Source organism: Girardinichthys multiradiatus, chromosome 15, assembly GCF_021462225.1.
Source record: "Girardinichthys multiradiatus isolate DD_20200921_A chromosome 15, DD_fGirMul_XY1, whole genome shotgun sequence".
Lineage (NCBI taxonomy): Eukaryota > Metazoa > Chordata > Actinopteri > Cyprinodontiformes > Goodeidae > Girardinichthys > Girardinichthys multiradiatus.
Window position 1 is genome coordinate 24,466,709 of NC_061808.1, and position 22,076 is coordinate 24,488,784.

General features: G+C 39.3%; 1 protein-coding gene across 4 annotated transcripts in view; it reads left to right on the forward strand.

Moving 5' to 3' along the window:
* LOC124881945 (MAM domain-containing glycosylphosphatidylinositol anchor protein 2-like) overlaps positions 1-22,076 on the forward strand; it is a 309,655-nt gene that overhangs the window by 213,386 nt on the left and 74,193 nt on the right. For all 4 annotated transcript variants that reach the window (XM_047387943.1, XM_047387942.1, XM_047387944.1 and 1 more), the window contains one exon: positions 12,057-12,329. In XM_047387943.1, the coding sequence (XP_047243899.1) occupies positions 12,057-12,329 (273 nt within the window). The remainder of the gene's footprint in view (positions 1-12,056; positions 12,330-22,076) is intronic.

Here is a 22,076-nt window from a genome sequence, read left to right on the forward strand (position 1 = left end):
GTGTAGATATCCCTGCTCCCTCTTCTCTTTTGGCCTGTCTTATGGTGTGTAAGCACAAGCCAGTCCCTCTGAGATGCTTTTCTCAGCTGCATTGCCAGGTTCCAGCATGAGACGCCCGCCTTTGGTGGTGAGCCATGTGCAAAGCCTCGTTTAGCAACTTGATCAAGGCACCGAGGTACAGTCCTCTGAAGCAAAGAGCATTAGAGGCGTGAAGCAACGACTCTGGCAAGTCAACAGCTTTGATATGTAAAAACCTGCATCTGTTGGCTGGCAGAAGCGACGCCAGGAGGAGAGGTAGGGGGAATGGAAGGCGTCTGCCTTTAGAGGCATCGCTCTAATAGAATTGCAAAAGCCAAATCCCAAGCTGTGACACCCTAATGTTCTTAGTCAAACTGACTTGGCATGGTCCAGAGGCTTGAAAGAGGAAGTGAAGGCACAGATAGAGAGAGAGGGAAGAGGTATAGAGAAGTCGTCTGTCCTAGATAGTGATGTCTGTCATGGTGTGATCAACTTCTACTTCAGCCAAGATGCATAGAAATCTTTTAGCCAGACGTCCCTTTCTGTTCCCCTCCACATCCTTCATGACACCTGCCCGATTCAACTGAGCAACTGTCCCCTTGAGCAACTGCCTCACCTCCTGACATACATCAAGCAGACACACCAGGATATAGAGCTACTGTCTGTGCAAAAGCTATGAGCAGCAATACAAGATTATTGTGTTTAATAAATATTCCCTTTTGCATCAAGAGGGGCTGCATCGCTGGCCCCTAAGGGCCACTCTTATTCCAACACATTAGCTTACTGCCAACCTAAGTCAGCAAATTAATCTTTTTCATTGCAGCAGGGCTCATACCGAGCATTTAGGGATGAAATTTAAATATTTTTTTCTTCTTTTCATGAAAAATAATTGCATTGATAAGCCACCGCAAACAAACAGCAGAACTGGTCAAGGATTTGTGTTTGTAGCTTGTAGACAAAAGCTTGCATTAGAGCGAGAGAAAAAGTCCTAACTTGGTCAGTTGTGCTAAAACTGTTAATTACCAGATCTCTCTCATGGTGCTAATAAAATGTAAATTTCTACCCATTGGTTGTAGATTTATGCATTACCACTGCATTTTAAAAACAGAATGATAATGCATTTGATGCTCAGGTTCGTTGCTTGATTGCAGCGACTGCAGCAAGAGGGAAGAAGGGCGTGTTGATGCAGAGCAGGCTTTCACTGCATTATTTAACACAGAGACTCATTATAAAATAACACATGAATTCGGGTTACCGTTTTATATTCCGTATATATCTTTTGACTTCTTAATGAATACTTTTCCTCCTCTATATATTGAGCTATGTCATACTACAAAGGTTAATCTCCAACAAGAAGGTTTTTGCGTCCTTCTAAAAACAAAGTCTTTGTTTTTCTTTCTTCCTCCCACGTACAGTAAAGCTGCTCAGGCTGTATAAAAAATGTGAAGCAGTTTTTTTTTCTTTTCTTAATGCCAGAAGTGCAGTAAAAAGGGACAAATCAAAGTCAATTTCAAAAAGACCTGCCCCCATTTACTGGTGCATCTGGTATACCTGTGTTTAGAGATAAATTATCATAAAGCTATGATAAACTATGACATTATTGAACACATCAACTTTTTGTCAGTAAACATATTTTTAATAATTCTGTCAACATGAAATTCTCACCAGATGTTGGTACCAACCAAATACTCCACACATAGAAAGTCAAAGAAATCAAAGCAATGTATTCCTCAAATGAAGTTGGGTAAAAAAAAAAATAACTATGAAAAACTATGAAAACTGAAAAGCCTTTTTTGGTAAGTTATTTCAAGAGATCACATTACTCAGGTGTGATTTTGACCAATTTCTCCACACACATCAACTCCTGAGGAGTCTCGGGGTCCTTTCTATTCCTTCTTATTTCGAGTTTTCTCCATAGATTTTCTATTGTATACTGTTCAGGTGATTGACTGGGCAATTGTAACATTTTTCTTGGGCTTTGGTGGCTCTCGGGGGAGACATCTGGTAGCTGCATGCAATGCTGTCGGGGGGCCTGCGCCGACGGACATAGGTCACTGGCCTGGTGGCCGTGCTGCTCCCGGGTGGGTCTGGGGTGGGCTTGGGGGCTCGGGGTTCCTGGGTCATATCGACCCCCGGAGAGGGGTCCTGGCTGGGCCTTGGGGGTCTTGGGTTCTGGCGGGTATGTGGCCGGGGTTTTGGGCAAGTGCATTCCTAGGCGCCCGGCCCTAGGACTCCCTGGGGCTTCTGCATTGTTGCTGCTGGGTGGCTCCCCTGGGACTCTCCCCTGGGACTCTCCCCTGGGACTCTCCACTGCTCTTCTCTGGGGGGGTTGCGGTAGTCCCGGTGGTGGTTCTCTTGGGGTTCCTGTGCTTTGGGGGGCCTTTGGATGTCTGTGGCTCGGATCTCCTCAGTGTCCGCCCGGGGACCACGGGGCAGGTAGGTGGGTCCTCACACTCCCTATTGCATATTTTTGTGGAGAAACCTTGTATACAAAGCGCATCCACACTCATACTCACAGGTGTTAAGCTTCAGGTGTTGACAGATACACAGATATTCTATATTGGGCTGCACCTCTCACTAAGTACATTTTACATTCATAAATAAAAAAATAAAAAACAGCTGCAGGTGTATAAGCAAGCAGGGTGTAATCTTTTATTCAATTCAAATTCAATTCATTTCAAAAATACTTTATTAATCCCAAAGGGAAATTAAATGTTGTTGTAGCTCCTATTATGAAGGTTTCTTCAAAGAGACGTTGTAGATGCTGATGGCTGTGGGGAGGAAGGATCTCCTGTAGCGCTCCGTCTTACAGCAGATCTGAAGAAGCCTCTGACTGAAGACACTCTGTTGGTGTAGGACAGTCTCATGAAGAGGATGCTCAGGGTTCTCCATAATGTTCTTCATTTTATGAAGAATCCGTCTTTCCACAATGATCTCCAGAGGTTCCAGAGGAGTCCCCAGAACAGAGCCAGCCTTTTTTATCAGCTTGTTGAGCTTTTTTAAATCCCTGGCTCTGATGCTGCTTCCCCAGCAGATGATGGCAGAAGAGATCACACTCTCCACAGCAGACTTATAGAAGATATGCAGCATCTTGCTGCAAACACCAAAGGACCTAAGCTTCCTCAAGAAGTAGTCTGCTCTGTCCCTTCTTGTAGATGGCTTCACAGTTGCATCTCCACTCTAGTCTGTTGTCCAGGTGAACACCGAGGTATTTATACTCCTCCACCACCTCCACTTCTTCTCCCATGATAGAAATAGTTTTTGACTTATTCCTGTTTCTCTTAAAATCTACAATCATCTCCTTTGTTTTAGTCACGTTCAAAATGAGATGATTGTTTCCACACCATGCCACAAAGCGGTCCACCACCTTCCTGTACTCAGCTTCTGGTCCATCTCTGATCCACCCCACGACTGCAGAATCATCCGAGTATTTCTGCAGATGACAGGAGTCTGTCTTGTACTGGAAGTCTGATGTGTACAGAGTGAAGAGGAATGGTGAGAGTACAGTCCCCAGTGGTGCTCCTGTGCTGCTGACTACCTGGTTAGACTCATAACCCTTCAGTCTCACAAACTGTGGTCTGTTTGTCAGGTAGTCTTTAATCCAGGAGATTGTTGAGGCCTCCACCTGAGTCTTCTGGACTTTCGGACAAAGCAAATCAGGTTGGATTGTATTAAATGCACTGGAGAAATCAAAGAACATGATCCTCACAGTGCTACTGGCTTTGTCCAGATGACAGTGGGTTTGTTGAAGCAGGTGTATGATGGCATCTTCAACTCCAACTCCACAGCGATAAGCAAACTGAAGGGGGTCCTGATGGTTTACTGTTTGCTTACTCAGGTGGGCCAACAGGAGTCTCTCTAGGACCTTCATGATGTGAGATGTCAGGGCAACAGGTCTATAATCATTGAGGACTGATGGGTGAGTTTTCTTTGGTACTGGAACAAGACAGGAGGTCTTCCACAACACCGGAACCTTCTTCTGGGCCAGGCTAAGGTTGAAGAGGTGCTGCAGAATCCCACAGAGCTGCTCTGCACAGGCCTTCAGGACTCTAGGGCTGACATGATCTGGACCTGCAGCCTTATTCCTATTCAGTCTCTCCAGTTGCATCTTCACTTGACTTCTTGAGACACACAGGTGGAAGGGGGAAGCAAAGGAAGCATCAGCATCTTCTGATATGGTTGAAGGTAAACATGTAGAAGCAGAAGGGTCTAGGGCTGAGGTGGAAGATAAAAAATGTGAGGTGTTACTGGACAGCTGTGGGTCCTGTGGGTCAAAGGAAGATGGAATGTCTGTTTGGCTGTGAGCAGGAGAGGAGGATGCGAAGCTTGTTTCTGAACTGAACCTATTGAAGAATGTGTTCAGTTCATTGGCTCTGTCCAGACCTCCATCGGTCTGATCATCCTTCTGCTTGAAGCCTGTGATCTTCTTCATCCCTGTCCACACATCTCTGATATTGTTTTGCTGGAGCTTGCTCTCCAGCTTCTTCTTGTACACCTCCTTGCTGTCTCTTATCTTGACTTTAAGTTGCTTCTGTATAATCCTCAATAATTCTCTGTCTCTCTCTCTGAAGGCTCTTTTTTTCTTGTTAAGCAGGTCCTTCAGGTCACTGGTGATCCAAGGTTTGTTATTGGGGAAGCATCTCACGGTTCTGTTGGGGATGATGTTATCCACACAGAAGTTTATATAGTCAGTTACACACTCAGTCAAGGCATTGATGTCCTCTTCATGTGGCTGGCACAGTGCATCCCAGTCTGTAGACTCAAAGCAACCTTGCAGAGCTTCTTCAGCTTCTTGTGACCATTTTCTCACAGTCCTCTTTATTACAGGTTGCCTCTGAACAAGGGGCTTATATTTCGAGCAGAGAAAAACAAGATTGTGATCTGATTTGACTAGAGGAGGTCTTGCTGTAGAGATGTATGAGTCCTTGACATTTGCATAAAATAAATCCAATGTTTTGTTTTCTCTGGTAGAGCAGCTGACAAACTGTTGAAACGTTGGAAGTGTAGCAGAGAGTGAAGCATGGTTAAAATCACCAGAAATTGCCACAAAGGCATTGGGGTTTTGTGTCTGTAGCTTAGCAACAACTGAGCTGATGGCATCACATGCAGTGTCAGCAACAGCGGAAGGTGGAATGTAAACTGTTGCCTAAATAACACTGGTGAACTCTCTGGGTAAATAATATGGATGAAAACTTACTGCCAACAGTTCAATACCTGGACTGCAGAGATGACACTTCACAGTAACGTGTCCTGGATTACACCATCTGTTGTTCACAAGTACTGCCAGTCCACCTCCTTTACATATGCCGCTCCTCTTTAAAGCTGTCTGTTCGTATGGTTAAAAAGCCCGGCAGAGAGACGCTGGAGTCGGGGATATGATCCTGCAGCCATGTCTCAGTAAAACACATGATACTGCATGCCCGGTACTCTGGCTGGGTCCTTTTTAGGGCTTGGAGTTCATCCAACTTGTTTCCCAACGATCTCACATTGCCCATCAAAATCGACGGAAGAGATGGTTTGAACTTCCTCCTTCTCTCTCTTCTCTTAGTTCCTGCTCTGCATCCACGGCGTCTCCTTTTCAACTCATCAGGGATTTGGGGTTGTAGCTGAAGTATTATTTGAGCTTTTGAGATATTAATCAGCATTGAATTATTCTCTTCATCCTTCTTTCTCTCCTCCACTCTTTATTTCTTTTCTCCCCTTTTTCCCTTTTGCCCCGTCTCTCTCTTTTTCAAGCTTCTGTTTTCCTTTTCATTTCAGTCTCCGTGTCTGTAACAATTGAAATATTCCCAAAGAAGTTTATAATAAAGTTTCTTTTATAAATATCAAGCAGAGCTTTAAAGCATTAGCTGTGATTCTCCGCTTGTAATCTGTTGGGCAATTTCTTGGCACTCAGACAACAATTCTGAGCGATACTCTGCTGGACAGGACAAAAAAAAAAAAAAATAATAATAATAATAATAATAAAGATAGATTATTGTATCAGCGTTGAAGATTATACTAGTTAATAAAAATATTGGTTGTGTTTTGGGGGGGCTTCTTATGAGTATATTTCATGAAAACTAAAATATAATTTGTTAGTACAACACTTAAATTTCTTTTACTTTTAACAACTTTTATTCCTAAAACAACGCTGAGTTAAACTGAAGAACAATTTTTTTTTTTTTTACTTCCTACTGTGCCTTTAATTTGACATTTTATGTGATTGAAGGTTAATGTTTTTAAAAAGATCAAATAATTAGACCCAGATTTTTTTTCAATAATCAATAAACACAAAGAAGAGGTAGGGTGTAGTCAAAAGACCTAGATGGGTAACAGCTTTAAATAAGAATTTGATTTGGCCTATTTAAAAGTAACCATGTATTGATTGTGACTGGATTTCACTCTTGTGTACTTTCTTAACACTTATTTAACAATTAGTTAGAAGATGGGCACCTTATTGTCCCAACGAGATTTGCTGCCTGTAGCATTACTTTGCTAAACACAGATAAATATGTCTGCAAAGTCAGCAAATTGTGTTGTTTGTTGCATATAGACTTACTATTATCCATATATCACAAGTATTACAGTATTTAGGGATTTCAGTATTGTAATAGAACAATATATTTATTTGATATTATTGATTTATTCTGTGTGACCAGGGGGCATTTAGTTTTTTTTGTACTGACCTTCTATTATTTGAGTTATATTGTATATGCTGGCTTTTATGTGCAGTAAAAAGGAAATAAGCCACTGGGTCTATTTCAGTAGCACTCAGCAAACTGCACTTGGTCCTTTTATTCTTAATACTACAAAGTGAATATTGGTGCTAGAAGTTCATGTTGAATGGCTATGGGATTTATTTGTAATGCATTTTCTTTCTTTTAAACTTCTTTTCTTACTACTGCCGTCCACTGATCCTTGGGGGGAAAAGGGTATTTTAAAACCTTTTAGTAATTTAATGGGTTAATCTATAAAGTGTTTAAATCAGCATTTGTAATGCATGGATTTTATTATGTAAACAACTGAGAACAGCTGTTTGTGTTTTTGTAGCCAAAGGTATAATTTGAGAGAATTTGCAAAAGGACAAAAATACATCATTGTATAAGGTGTCAGTAAGGACAAGGGTACACAAAAAACATTTTTTTTTAATAGACCGTATTGGCAAAAGTTGGGTCATCACTGAAAATCATCTAAGGTGTTCCAATCACTTCCATGATGACAGGTGTACAAAATCCTGCTGCTTCCGCAAACATTTGTGAAAGAATCTGTCGCCGTCAGTAGTTCAGTGAACTCTGGCATTTGGCTGACTGCAATGTGTGAAGCGTAATGTTTGATGCAGAAGGGGTACTGGTGTGCTGTTTCTCAGGGGTTGAGCTCAGCCTTGTTCCAGCAAAAGGACCTTGTAATGTGTATACTAAAATATCATTTGTACACTAATTTGCTTTGATTTCTTTGTATGTGTGGATTATTTGGGTTGTTATCAACATCTGATTTTTTTGGTCACTGGCCCCATTAGTAATATTTAAACTTAGAAAAACATTGATGGTTCAATACTTATTTTATCTACTGTTTTCCCATAACCACATTCCAAACCTTGAAGACAACCTTCCCAGAAGAGTTTAAACTATTGTGGTTGCAAAGGGTGTGTCAACACCATTTTTATCTTCGTATTAGAAATGGTGTTGTAATAAAATTCACATGTTGATAAAGGCAAGTCACCTACTACTTAATATAGTGTATGTAGATATGGCACAGTGAAGATAGTCATCAATAATTAGAGAAGATATAGGACAACAGTGGATTGTTCTCCAAAATGTTTAAAAAGTCAAAATGTTAACTGGAAAGGAAGCTATCTAGGGGGTTGACAGCTAAGCTGAATGAATTTCTTAGGATTGCAAGATCTTGTCCTCAAAAGAAAACCCCCAGACCTGGATACACCTTGTGGAAGAACTAATTTTGCTCACATAAAACCAAACTTGAGTGTTTAGGCCACAATTTCAGAATCTATTTGACACAAAAACAAATGAATCTCCAAAAGAACACTGTGCCCAGAGTAAAACATTGTGGTGGTAATATCATGCTGGGGGGTTATATAAAACTGGGTTTTTCTCAAGGTGGACGAGATAATGAGCGGTTATACATGGCAGGTAGTTTTAACCTGAAGCTTTCAGGTGTTTGCTAACTACCTAAAATGAAAAGAGACTTAACCAAGCATCCCAGTTTGTCCAAGCATACATCTAAAACATCAAAAGAATACTCACAAGAGATATACGCACAATCTGATAGATTTGGAGAGTTTTTTGCAAGGTTTGGTAAATATTGTAAGGATGTGACATGTTGATAGATTCCTTAGATCACTGAATGTTTTTATTTGATCAAAAGGAGCTTAGCACAGTATGAGATTCAGGGTGTGCAAGATTTTGCAACCAGGTTATTATCCTCCCCCCCCCCAAACGTCAGGCAGCTTAGTACAATCTGTTCTTCCAGGCTCTCCCAAAGGAGATGTCGTCTTGTTCTTAAGATTAGACTAAGTTTCACTGATGGTTCAGTGAATGTATTTTAAATTTTTGAAAGTTAATTAGTGTTGGGGGCAAGAATCTAAACTCTCACCTTTTAAAGTTTTAAGCTGCCTTTTGGAAATACAGGTGCAGGCAAATTGCTCTTAGCTTCCTGTAGGCCTAAGAAACACTTGCATATTTCCCTAAAGTACGTGCATATCTTCATTCAGACCAATGTAGTTTGTCAGTCCATATATACCGTTCGAGAAAAGGCCTCTGCGGTTCCTAAATTTTGTTTTTCTCGACATTAGTGTCAAGGCATCCACCAGTGACTGATGACATGTTATATTTCGGTAGACATACTGGCTTCTCCCCAGCCTGTGGATTACAGCAACTCTGAGCTCACAGTGGCTGCTACACTGCAAGTACTGCTCAGGGAGTATCACACAGGACCTTCCTGCTCCTTTCTGCTTACGTTGCCTCGGCAGCTCTCTCACAGGAAATGCACAGGGGAGACATGAGGCTTGTCCCCCTGTTTAAAGGATGTTTTCATTATGTCAGAGATTTTACCCCCTTTTTTTTATTATTTGTCTTTCTTTGTGAATAGAAATGCACTTATCGCAATTTGATCCACTGCCATTCACAGAGGCCATGGAGCTAGCTGTTATTCACCACTGTACAGAATCCTACAATATTAACGTGATAAGTAGGCTTCAAGACGCTGCTTTTGGCATCAGAGATAAGGCTTTGGGTTATGGTAAAAGCCCAGGCTGTGTTCTTTTAAAGGAGGAGAAACTAATTGCTGTTTCACTTAGCAGAGATTTAAAAAAAACCCTGTTTACTCCCCACCTTTGGAACAGAATAAGGAGGTGAAGGAGTCACTGTTTTATTTTTTTTGTCCAAACCTCTCGGAAGGTTTTCGTTTACTTTTACTTTGACCCCGACTGTTATGATTTATCATTTTCCCCATTTCGGCCAGTCATGATATGATCTAATGGTGTGTCATTAATCATAGCAGCGCCTCAGTGAACTGTAGGATGTTGCAACGTGAAGCATAATTAGCATTGAAGGCAAGGATAAAAACCCCAGTCTGTACTGTTGCTGCCTGTCAGTGGGTTATTTTGCATTCAGCAAATGCTCACAGCCCACGTATCCCTGTGGAGCTCTCTGGACTTGTGGATCTGTCCTTCTCTACTGCCAGGGGTGAGGTTAACTTATTTATGTGCAAATAAAAAAAGGTAACTGTTGCTAAAACACAGCTAACAAATTCAACATATAAATTCTACAAAAGGCTGCAGTATTTCTCTTTTCTTTTATTTCTGATTAGGGTTAGGGATAATTACATTAATGGTGTTATCGAATTACATGCTGTATATTTTCATACTTTGCTCATAGCTGCATTTCTTATCAAGTTTGGAAAGCTCAGTAAACAGATTATATTACTGAGTGTGAATAATGTAGAAGATGATGTTGCAGATAACAGTTTCAATCAGGTAATCAGTGATCTGTAACAGATTACATTCTGAAAAAAATAGCATCCCCAGCCTTTTCTAAAGCTGGCATCTCTCCTGTACTTTGTCAGAAATTATGCAAATCTCAGGCAATCAAGGGGTTCCTTGTCATTCTGTCGTGTCTCCTCCATGTTTCATTCACCACTGGCTTTTGTCAAGCTTCCTCCTGAGCCAAGAGTAAAGATGCTTGAAATGGGGGGAATTATTCATACCTGTTCCAATGCTTGCACACACAAACACTTAAAGTTAATCTACACACTCACCTCAATACATATTATCTAATGCAAACTAAATGTACTGGAATGTATGCCTCAAATAATGGAAAACTTTCCCGAAAGTTATGCTGGGTCTCATCAAGGCCATTCAACTGGTTGAATAATTCACCAGCAGGTTGTCTGTGTGGGAAGAGGTGAAGGCTGTCAGATACTGAAATAAGTTATTAATTTTCCATTTTCAAAGCTTGAGGTACACTTCTTCATTCTGTTACCCGTTTTCTGCGAAGCGAGACTGATTTCTATTTTGAACGTTGTTCTTGGTTTTTGTGCAAATTGATTGTAACACAGCTGTGCCGCTTCACCTGCAATTGTTTTCATTTTTCATCTGTTGCAGAAATGTATCGATTTTCAGTGGAGATGGTCTAAAGTTATTTACAAAGTGCCTAATGTCCCCCGTTTTTCTGTTTCCTTTTTTTTGAATATGCTTTGGCTTTTGTTTATCTTGTCTTTCAGAAGTCTCATATGGAACAAATAAAATTACTCAGAGCTACTTTCCCAGCACTGCCTTTCAAAAGTATTCACACTTCTTTAGTTTTTCACATTTTATATTGTTTCAACAGCAAACTTCAGTGTATTTTATTGGTGATTTAATGCGATGGATTAACGAACTGTAGCAGAAAGAAACCTCATGGTTTTTAAAATGTTCTACAAATAAAATTTGAGAAAGTGTGTAATGCATTTGTATCCTCACAGATCCCTGTTCAATTCATCATATGAAAATGAAAGGAGTACAGCAGAAGTGCAGTCCTACCAAGATGTGGCCATCCATCTAAACTGCATGGATGGCCATGCAAACTGCAAGCAGAGTGTTAATTAAAAGACCCTACCAATAGGTCTATGCTAAGTCTGGATGAGATGCAGAAATTCTCAACTCCAGTTGGAGATTCTGTCAAAAGGACAGCTATAAGCTGTGCAGTCAACACATCTTTCTTCATGGAAGATTGGAAGGAAAAAACACAGCTTAATGTAATCCATGAGAAGCCCTCTTTCCAGTTTGCCACAAGCTATATCGGGAAAAAAACATCATGTGGAAGAATGTGCTTTGGTCAGATGGGACCAAAATGGAAATTTGGTGCTCACATGCAAAGCAGTATTTGTAGCATATATATCACCCCAAACACACGTGGTGCTGGCAGCACCATGCCAAGGGGTGTTTTTCTTTAGCAGGGAGAGAAATGCTGCTCAGAGTTTATGGGAATGAGGATGGATGGAGCTAAAAACACGGTAGTCCTGAAATAATACCTGTTCGAGGCAGCAAAAGACTTTGGTTGCCATTATAAGGTCTTCTATGACACATACCTTGAACATAAAACCAGAGCTGCCATGGATTTTTTTGGATCAAAGTGTGTTTATTAATATACTTAAGTATCTTTATGTGTTAGAATAGCCCAATTATAATCAAGCTGTGATATATTGGTCTATTACATAAAATCCCAATAAAATACATATGTGGCCATAATTTAAAAAAATAGTTAAACAATAACATTCAAAGTGCTGTATTTTATTTCTTTTAGTTTAAGCTTTTTAAACAAAACTAACTCTTGGTGATTTATTTTCTACATTTTATTTACCTGGAAATATTTCAATATTATAACATCAAAGTTGAAGTTTGGGTGAAAGGACTTTAAGTTTTATTCATAGAAATTTATTTCCCCTGCTCATTCCAAGAACTGTACCAACTTCTCCATCACCCACACCTACTTCCTCTTCATTCAGTGCTTTTGTCACTGTCAAAAGTTTCCTGAGTTTTTTTTTTTCTCTCCACCACTCAGACCCTCCTACAGTGGAGCCTGTTCACATGGAGGTCCGTCAGGGTCTGGGGAGGCCAGTGGTGATGACCTGCAGAGTGCTGCGAGCTCACCCCTCTCGAGTGTTGCGGTTTGAGTGGCTGCTTTCGAACCGCCTGCTCCATGCCGGAGCGTTTGACCCACACAAAGATGAGACAGAGTACACAATCCGCAGCCTGAATCGTGAAGGCTGGGGCGAGTACACGTGCAATGTCATCAATGAGGCCGGAACAGGCAAATGCACGTTCCAGGTTACAGGTAAGGCTTTTATGTTGGTTTCTTGCAAAAGATGCACATCCATCTAGTTCATCTTTACGTCTAATCCATTGATCTGTTTACATCCGTCAACTTCTCCATTTCCCAGCCATGATGCCGTCTGTCCATTGACCCATCAGTTTGCCCATCAGATCATCTGTACCTCCACCCATTAGTTTTTTAATCTGCATAACCATTGTTCAATCAATTCATCAATCCAGCTCTCTAGCCATACCTCCATCCATATGTCCATTCTTCCAATGATGTGGAAGTCCATTCACTCATCTTTCTGTCATCCTTCACAGTCTGCAGAATTTGCATTGTCCAAATTTGAAGCCTGGTCAAACTACAATTTTCTGGTTCAAATTCTGTATTTGTATAATGAAGTTAGTCCAAATCTTAACTGAAAAATCTGGAAACTTAGATCTGGAAAAGTATGGAATGTCAGAATAAAAAAATGGGTTCTTCCAGCAACCTCTACCAGAGATATAGTTATTTGGAAGGACAACAACATTTGCCCAGGGTTTCTAACGCCACTAGTAACTGATGGTTAAAATGGTCAGAAGGTCTGCCACCAACCTCTGCTCTTCAACAGGTTTGTGCTGCTTTGATTATTTGAGGATTTCATTTGTTTGAATTTTTTCATTTTGCCAATGGCAATTGCTTCTCCCCATACATCTGCTGGTTCTTTGACAAACAAAACCTCACAGTGAGACCTGATCTGAGACTGTATTGGCTGATCTATAGGCTGACCTTTAGTTGCCTGTCAAGGCTCGATCCTGTAAGCTCTTATGTTGGTTTTCAGTTGTCCTCGCAGTTTTCATTTTTCAGCACAATTGCCATTATGTTTCGGAAACTGATGTGCATGTATTTTTGTTATTTTTTCTCCACCTCAGTTTGCGGCTAATTTGCTATTTAAAAAAATGTGGTTGTTCACTGCAGGGAAAGCAGTGATTTTTATCTCTTTGCCACAGGGAACAAAATGTGTCCAGGACAGTCTAGATCTATCAAAGTTTTCTAAGTATGCACCTGATGGCTAATGATCATGCCTAAAGTTCTAGACTATTGAGATAACTGTTCTTGTTTTTCTTGGGTGACGTGTAGAAAAAAAAGTTCTGATGTAGAGTTGAGGTTATTTAAGATAATTTCGTAGATAAACTTTAATGTCTATGTCCAGTGTCTGTGGGGGTTTTTTGGTACATGGGTTTCATCAAATAGGACTTTTGATAAGTAGCATTGGGTCCCATTAAATAATTAAGCATGGGGCATTCAACATAATTAGCCTTCAGGTGTAAGTGAATTGATTATCTGAATCTACAAATTTCATAATTATTTATATTTTCTTTATTTTTTTGTGACAGAAATCAGTCAATCTTCTTAAGACTTTCCATTATTGGAAATTGTCCAGTCAGAAGTAACAGTATCAAGTCAAGTCAAGTTTATTTATATAGCGCTTTTCAGCAACAAGGCACTCAAAGCGCTGTACATGAGGAAGAGCATTACAATGAAAATCAAACACAGAAAAACAAATCAAATGACACTAATAATCCTTGGGAGTTACTGGTAAGAGCTGGCTCTAATCCAATCTTTCTAATAGAGGTAATTAGCTCATTAAGTCCTCTGTGGTCAGGAATTCATCCTGTGCTAGAAGAAAAATGATAATATTAATCCTTGAGGTCGCTGGTATGAGGCAGTTGTGGTCCCATCATTCAAATAAGCTGGGTCACTGGTATAAAACAGTTTTAGTCCAAACTTTTTAAATACTAATAATGTTTGCCTGTCACTGGTATGATATAGTTGTAATACAATCCTTTTAGGAAATCTAAAATTATCTGGTCATTGGTGTAAAAACAGCTTTAGTCCAAATTTTCAAATACTAATAATATTTGGCTTTCGTTGGTAATCCTACTGAGAAATCTGAATATCTATGAAAGGTAATGAAAACACACATTTAGGTAGATGTTAAAAGAGACCACATTAGGTAAGAAGAGGGAAAACAATCATATTTCACACTTTATCCTTAACAGGATACAGTTTGAGATTGCAAAAACAAAGCTCAGCACAAAGAAGCAACATATATACAAAACAACATCATGCAGGGGATCCGGTGAAGGCAGTGTGAAGGGGTGCATATGTTTCTCTTGAGTATGCGTGTGTGTGCATGTGAGTGTGTGCAAAGTAAGTCTGTGAAGCACTGTCACAAAGGCCATTGTCCTTGATGATGTTCATCAACCGGCCGTACAGTTCTGAGCAGGTCCACAGATGTCCTCAGGGAAGGGATTGGGCAGAGAGAGCAGAGCATCATGTTTACATAACTTCCAGGAGAAGTTGAAGATAGCCAACCATCAAGGCCCTGCAGGGGAGCCAGATTCAGAAAAACGACAATTATTTGGGTTAGGCTTACTCTTAATTTTCCGTCAGCCTTGAGAGTTTCGCTGGTGCTTCTCAAAGGCGAATCCAAACAGCCAAATTCCAGGTTCTTTCCGCCAGATCTGAGCAAACAACTTCTCCAAAATGTATACCATTTCACCCCTGAGTCCAGGAACCGCAACCTGCTTGCGATCCTGTGTAAGGATCACATCCAGTCTGCGATTCAGCTCACGTAACATCTCAGTCTGAGTGTTGATCGCTCTGCAGATCCCATCATACATGCCAGGCAGCCTTATAATGGCCAGAACAGCTGCTGATGTTTTCCTAATGCCAGCTCCAAAAAGCAGAAATTCTGTTATCAAACATCCAATTGTGTACACATCTTCGACGTCCTCGACTGACATTATTGACAAACACACAATTCTCCACTTCTGCCAGGAGTCCATTGTGTATCCAGAGAAAAATAGCCCGTCCGGGCAAGAGGGTTCCCTTCACCCTGTCTTCTTGTCTTCTTCCATTATTTTGACTTCATTGCATCCCTGATGGCTATGTCAAATTCTTCAATATATTTTAAGATTTTCTTGAAATGTGATGATGGCAAAAATATGTATTCGCATTTTGTTGTTATTTTTCTTCCTCTTTTTCTAGACTAAGTAAACTTGTTTAGTTATTTATTATGGTTGTATATCTGCACTGAAAGGCTTGCGTATTCCTTACTCCTTGTACTTGTTACAATAACAATAAAGAATCCGAATGTGAATATATATTGTTCACTTGTGACTTAGTTTAATATTATGCATCTGGGAGAGTCGTGCATTAGATTTGATATCAAAAGGGTCAAAGACAATCTGCACTTTGATTCCATGAGTATCAAAGTTCTACGAAAACACTCTCTGGCAATTATTTAACACCATATCTCAAGAACAGAACAGGAAATTGAGATATTATTTCCTACTACATTAGATGATGAGCTTGTGACACCAATAAACCATAGATATATTGTAGAAGGTATTAAAACATCAACGTTTCACAATTTGTTGAAGATTTTTAGCAGCCTTGTACTTGAAACACTGTTTCTTGCCATGATGACCATCTTTTCCAAATGTAAGGTTAGGAGTCAGGGGTCAGAGGGAAGGGATAAGGATTTTCTTTATTTTCTTGGTACGTGCAGATGTGGATGTAAACTGTAGTCCAACAGGTTGATGGAAGTGTGAAGTCTGTATTCTTTTTACTTCATGTGCTAAATGTCCATCTTTGAGTTGGTTGTTATGATAGGACCAAATGAGTCTGGCCACACTGAGTGACCGCAGGACCTTTGACCAAGGTTTCAATCTCCCAGATCTCCCATTAGAAACAAGAGCTGTAGGGTCACAGAATGGGTATTTGTCACTTTAATCCTTTGCCGTATGGTTTTCTCTCTTTTTTTATTTTCTTTCTATCTATCTCTTGCTGCACTCTAATCTTTCATTTTCTGTACTTTGTGCTGCTTTTCTGAACCTGTTTGTTTTGTTCCCATTTTTCTGGGTCCTCTTTTTAAGGTTCTCCTGCAGCTTGCTGTGAAAAAAAGTAGATGGACAGTCACCTGTTTCACATAAATCAGTCATTCCTGGTGAACCTGGTAAAGCAGGGAGACAGAGGCAGATAGTTCCCTCCAGACAACAGTTTTTCTAAAGTTGGCTTAAGATTTGCCTGATATTTCTAACCTCTTCTTCCTACTTTCCTACTTCCTACATTCCCTTTCCTCCCCTTTTATCCTCTTTTCCTTCCACAACGCATTGCTTCATTCCTCCTGCCCAATGCTCCAGATTCCTACCATCTGGACTCAGTAGCTGCCAAAGTTTATGAAGGCTCTTTTAGTAACCCCCAGAGTGCAGGAGCATAGTGCAGAAAATCCACTTAGGTTCCCTCCATCATCTGTGAAGTCTGCCATACCCTGTTTCCTTACCCTCAGTTCTTAGTCTTGAGGATTTTTCAATTGTATCTGAAACATAATAGCTATTATATGAGCACCACTGTGTGTGGCTGAAATGAATAATATGCCGTAGAATGATAGAAGAAGTGCTTCCTTAAAATAAGTTTATCAAATGTCTGTTTTGGCTAATGCGGTTTGCTGAAATATTAGTTTACTCACTCTGCGGAGACCATCTCAACAGATATTATCTCACCCTGCATTTCTAATTTTCTTGGGCTGTGCTGATGTGTAATAAACATATCAGTCAGGAGTTCTTGCCCTCGGCCATTCGACTTGCACTCATCATACCATGTGCAACATATTTGTTTCCATGTCTTGGACCTATATAAAAACTGTCACCCAGAAAAAGTAAATTGTACCAACGGAGAGCGTTTGTGCATGTGCATGGATGCCCATGTTTCAAGCTATTGGGACATCTGTGAGTTGGCTGTAATGGCCAAGTTGGCCATTAAATTGTGCCATGGGATAGGCTCCTTTGAGGGATGTAATGTGTACCACTGAGCTTTGGCATGGGCCCTCTGCCATTGGAACCCTGAGTTTTTAGCAAATGCTCTCCTCTGAGGAGCAGAATGGGGCAGAGAATTGCCTCTCAGTCTTTGAATGATCACACTGTTGTTTTTTCTCTGTTTCCATTCCGGTCTGATGCAGTTGATGATTAATGCCCGACTCCCCTGTCCAAAGCCAGCAAATGTTTTCTGATGCAGCAGCTCTAGAGTGAGATGCAGGTTGTGAAATACACATAAGTTTAAGTTTGAGTTTATTTTACTAAATGTTGATTAGGCTTACAAAAGCCTATGGCCAGCAAGGTGAGATATAAGTTTAGTGTATAGTGTGAGTTTGCATCCTAAATCTTATTCCTAAAACGATTACAGCAACAGTCAGAGTTTTAAAGTTTCAAACCTTAAAAGTTTTCTTTAAGTGTACCATAATGTGCTGTACTATTCATACAGTGTCTCCCATTTTATGTCAATAAACATTTTCATAAGAAATCCATATCTTAAACAATCATAGCCAATGACTGACTTTGTAAATTGCTTTTTTTTTTTGTACTATCAAGAAGAACTACAAAACAACTGTCATATAACACTTGTCTTTTTTATTTTTACAATTTAGGTGCTGGTCATAAAATTAGAATATCAAGAAACAATTTATTTATTTCGGCAATTCCTTTCAAAAAAGTGAAACGTATATTATGTTCATTCATTACACACAGACTGATAGATTTCAAATGTTTATTTCTTTTAAATTTGATGATTATAAGTGACAACTAATGAAAACCCCAAATTCAGTATCTTAGAAAGTTAGAATATTACTTAAGACAAATACAAAAAAAGGATTTTTAGAAATGTCGGCCAACTGAAAATTATGAACATGAAAAGTATGAGCATGTACAGCACTCAATACTTAATTGGGGCTCCTTTTACCTGGATTACTGCAGCAATGCGGCATGACATGGAGTCAATCCGTCTGTGGCACTGCTCAGGTGTTATGAGAGCCCAAGTTTCTGTCATAGTGGCATTCAGCTCTTACCTCTTCACAATACCCCATAGATTTTCCATGAAGTCAAGGTCATGCGAGTTTGCCGGCCAATTAAGAACAGGGATCCCATGGTCCTTAAACCAGGTACTGGCAGCTTTGTCACTGTGTGCAGGTGCCAAGTCATTTTGGAAAATGAAATCTGCATCTCCATAAAGTTGGTCAGCAGCAGGAAGCACGAAGTGCTCAAAAACTTTGTGGTAGATGGCTACGTTGACCTTGGACCTCAGAAAACACAGTGGACCAACACCAGCAGATGACATGGCACCCCAAACCATTACTGACTGTGGAAACTTTACACTGGACCTCAAGCAATGTGGATTCTGTGCCTCTCCTCTCTTCCTCCAGACTCTGGGACCTTGATTTCCAAAGGAAATGCAAACTTTACATTCATCAGAGAACATAACTTTGGACCACTCAGCAGCAGCCCAGTCCTTTTTGTCTTTAGCCCAGGCAAGACACTTCTGACACTGTCTCTTGTTCAAGAGTGGCTTGACACAAGGAATGCGACAGCTGAAACCCATGTCTTGCATACATCTGTGCGTGGTGGTTCTTGAAGCACTGACTCTTGCTGCAGTCCACTCTTTGTGAATCTCCCCCTCACTTTTGAATGGGTTTTGTGTCACAATCCTCTCTGGGGTGCGGTTATCCCTCTTGCTTTATAGAATATACACTTTATTCTACCACGTTTTCCTTCCCTTCTCCTCTCTATCAATGTGCTTGGACACAGAGCTCTGTGAACAGCCAGCCTCTTTAGCAATGACCTTTTGTGTCTTGCCCTCCTTGTGCAAGGTGTCAGTGGTCGTCTTTTGGACAACTGTCAAGTCAGCAGTTTTCCCTATGATTGTGTAGCCTGCAGAACTAGACTGAGAGACCATTTAAAGACCTTTGCAGGTGTTTTGAGTTAATTAGCTAATTAGAGTGTGGCACCAGGTGTCTTCAATATTGAACCTTTAAGTTCAATTCTAATTTCTGAGATACTGAATTTGGGGTTTTCATTAGTTGTCACTTATAATCATCAAAATTAAAAGAAATAAACATTTGAAATACATCAGTCTGTGTGTAATAAATGAATATAGTATACAAGTTTCACTTTTTGAATGGAATTACTGAAATAAATCCATTTTTTCATGATATTCTAATTTTATGACCAGCACCTGTATTTCAGACTGACTAGAGAAAAGCATTTAAAGTTTCACAGCCTACATGTAGAAGCCCTTGACATAAAAAACACAGAAGGTAGCATCCTGGATAATCTTTGAATCTCCAGAAAACTTTACAGCACAGTGAAAACTACAAAATAAACATAAATGGATGCTCATACAATGTTTAATAAACAAAGTTCTAAACATCATTGAATACATTAACCCCCATTTCCTGTCGGATTACGGCGAATAAAGGCCACTTGTTCCACAAAAAAATATAAAAAAATAAAAATAAAAAAATAAATCATATCTGGTATTTAAGATCAGATATGTAATATGTGTATCCCATATTACAACCTTCAATACATGCAAATTGTACTGCCCATGAAAATCTATATCAGACTCCTTTCATTGTTGTAGCCTTTTTAAATATAATTAATTACTGGATACAAATCAGTTCCCTTTTTGCATTATATTTTTTTATTTTAACATTTTATCCTACTGATTTTATTTTTAAGGATAACAAACAATAATTTTTGAACAATGGTTTCTGTACAGTGCTAAATACTTTAAAATACTCCTGGCAGAGGAGAACATGACATCAACAATATTAAAATGCTCATGCATTTTTAATTGTCTGAGAATCAGATTAGTTAGCTTTGGATGTTAGCATAAGTATGCTAACTAAACTGTTTACATGCTCTGTCTAGGTTCGGTGCATTCTGGTCTATTTTGACCAATGTATCAAAAACAGCATCTGGTCCCCATTTTTCCTCTTTTGTCCTGTGCAACTTCTTCTGGCTTTCTGTTACAAACCAGAGATCAATGAGCAAACAGTTTGGATTGCTTAAATACTCTGACAGTAGATTTAGTTTTGTTATTTTTTTATTATTTTGTTTTGTTTTATTTTAATCTAAATTAACACAGTGTTTTACTGGTCTTTCAGTGTAGCAGTTTGTAATGATTAGATTGCTTCTCTGCTGTTCATTTTTTTATTAGTGATATTGATGCAACTTTCATGTTTCGTTTGGCTCTTTTATGTATGTTTCGAAAAAACATTCTGAGCATTTTCATTTTGTACAGTTTATTTTAATTTCCTGTCTTTTACGAAGTTCAAGGACTACATAGATTTTACTTTGAAACCTATTCATTCAATTTTTCTGAAAATATATTCTAAAGACCTAATCATTCTCTTTGGTGGTTTTATGTAACACTTGTTTTTGTGTTTAAAACCTGTGACCAGTTCACACACAGTTTTCTTGACCCCTGCACCACGCTACATGCTAAAAACACTGCACCTCAAAGAGCATCTCTGATACTTATTGGCCATGTTAATCAGAATATGCAACATTCTCTTTTCAGAGTAAATAGGAAGTCTATAATAATGTTTTTTGCTTGAAGGACAGACATTCTGTTGAACCATTTCTGCCGTGTTCTCCTTATTTAATATTGCATTGTATTTTTGTTCTGTTGTTTCTCTAAATTAGTAAAATTATCTCAAGGTTTCTCACTCTAGAATAGCCAGTTTCCACTAAGGACTAGTAAGAGAAGAAGAAATATGTCAAAGAACAAGAAATAAACTTGACAAATAAAAGTAATTATTTCAGTTTATCTCTATTTTAATTTTAAAAATATGTTAGTATTTCTCTGTCAACACAGCAGAATGCAGGAGACCCAATATAGTTTCCCTTATATATTCTGTTTTTATTCTATTTTTTTTTTTTTTTGCCCTTGTGTGTTTTTATTTGCTTCCCTGTGCATCTAAAAGTTAATGCTACTTCTGCAATGCAAACTTCTAAACGTTGTACCACCACAGCTACTGCAGTACAATGTTTTCCTGAAGATGAAAACACAAATATTAAACCCTTAAAAAGGAAAAATAAGTCTGCAAATAAGGTCAGCTTCTTGCCTGAAGGTCTGTACTGAGCTGTTATGAATCACTGCATTGGTTATGGTGTTATAAACAGGATTAAAAAAAATCAATTAAGCCCTCTGTGCTTTATGTTTGATGTCTCCCACCCAGAGTTACCCATTTCAAGCAGCCTAAGTGGGTTAGGTAATGTGCTTTACCACACATAATGTGTGATTAGGAAGTCGGTCCATTTCACTTTATTGTACATTATATTCGAATGAATTTCAAAGAAAGAGTCCTGACTATGCTCCAAGAAATGTATTTTTGATATATTTTTCCTCTAAATGGCAAGAGGTAAACAAGAAAAGATTGGTATATAACCTGGGTTACTAGGAATGTCAGGAACAATATACATTTGTGCAATATAGGACTGATTCACGCATTCCTGAAACAGAGTCTCTGCGGGATTCTCTGAGTCTGTTTAATTAACCTTTCTTCACTTTTGCTCCGCAACAAATTACAGCATCTTCTTTTCCTTTCGAGCACTATCTGTCACTATCTTCTAGGCAGGCTTATATAACACTTGCTGTACAGTGTGCTGTAAACACAGCTGGCTCAATGCAGCAAAACAGAGCTTAGTGAGGTGCAGACTGTAATTATCTCCACATTTGGTTTCTTTTTCTTTTGCTGAACGTGTTTATTTTTGTTTGTGCATGTGTGTGTGCTCTTCTTGTTCAGAGCATGTGTGACGGCGTCATATATCCGTTTTATCAGTTAGCTTTAATCAGCAGAAGACCAACAATGACCTGTGGAGGTGTATTTCTTACCTAAAACTAAACAATGAAGTATCTGTATATAAATTACTTTGTTTGATG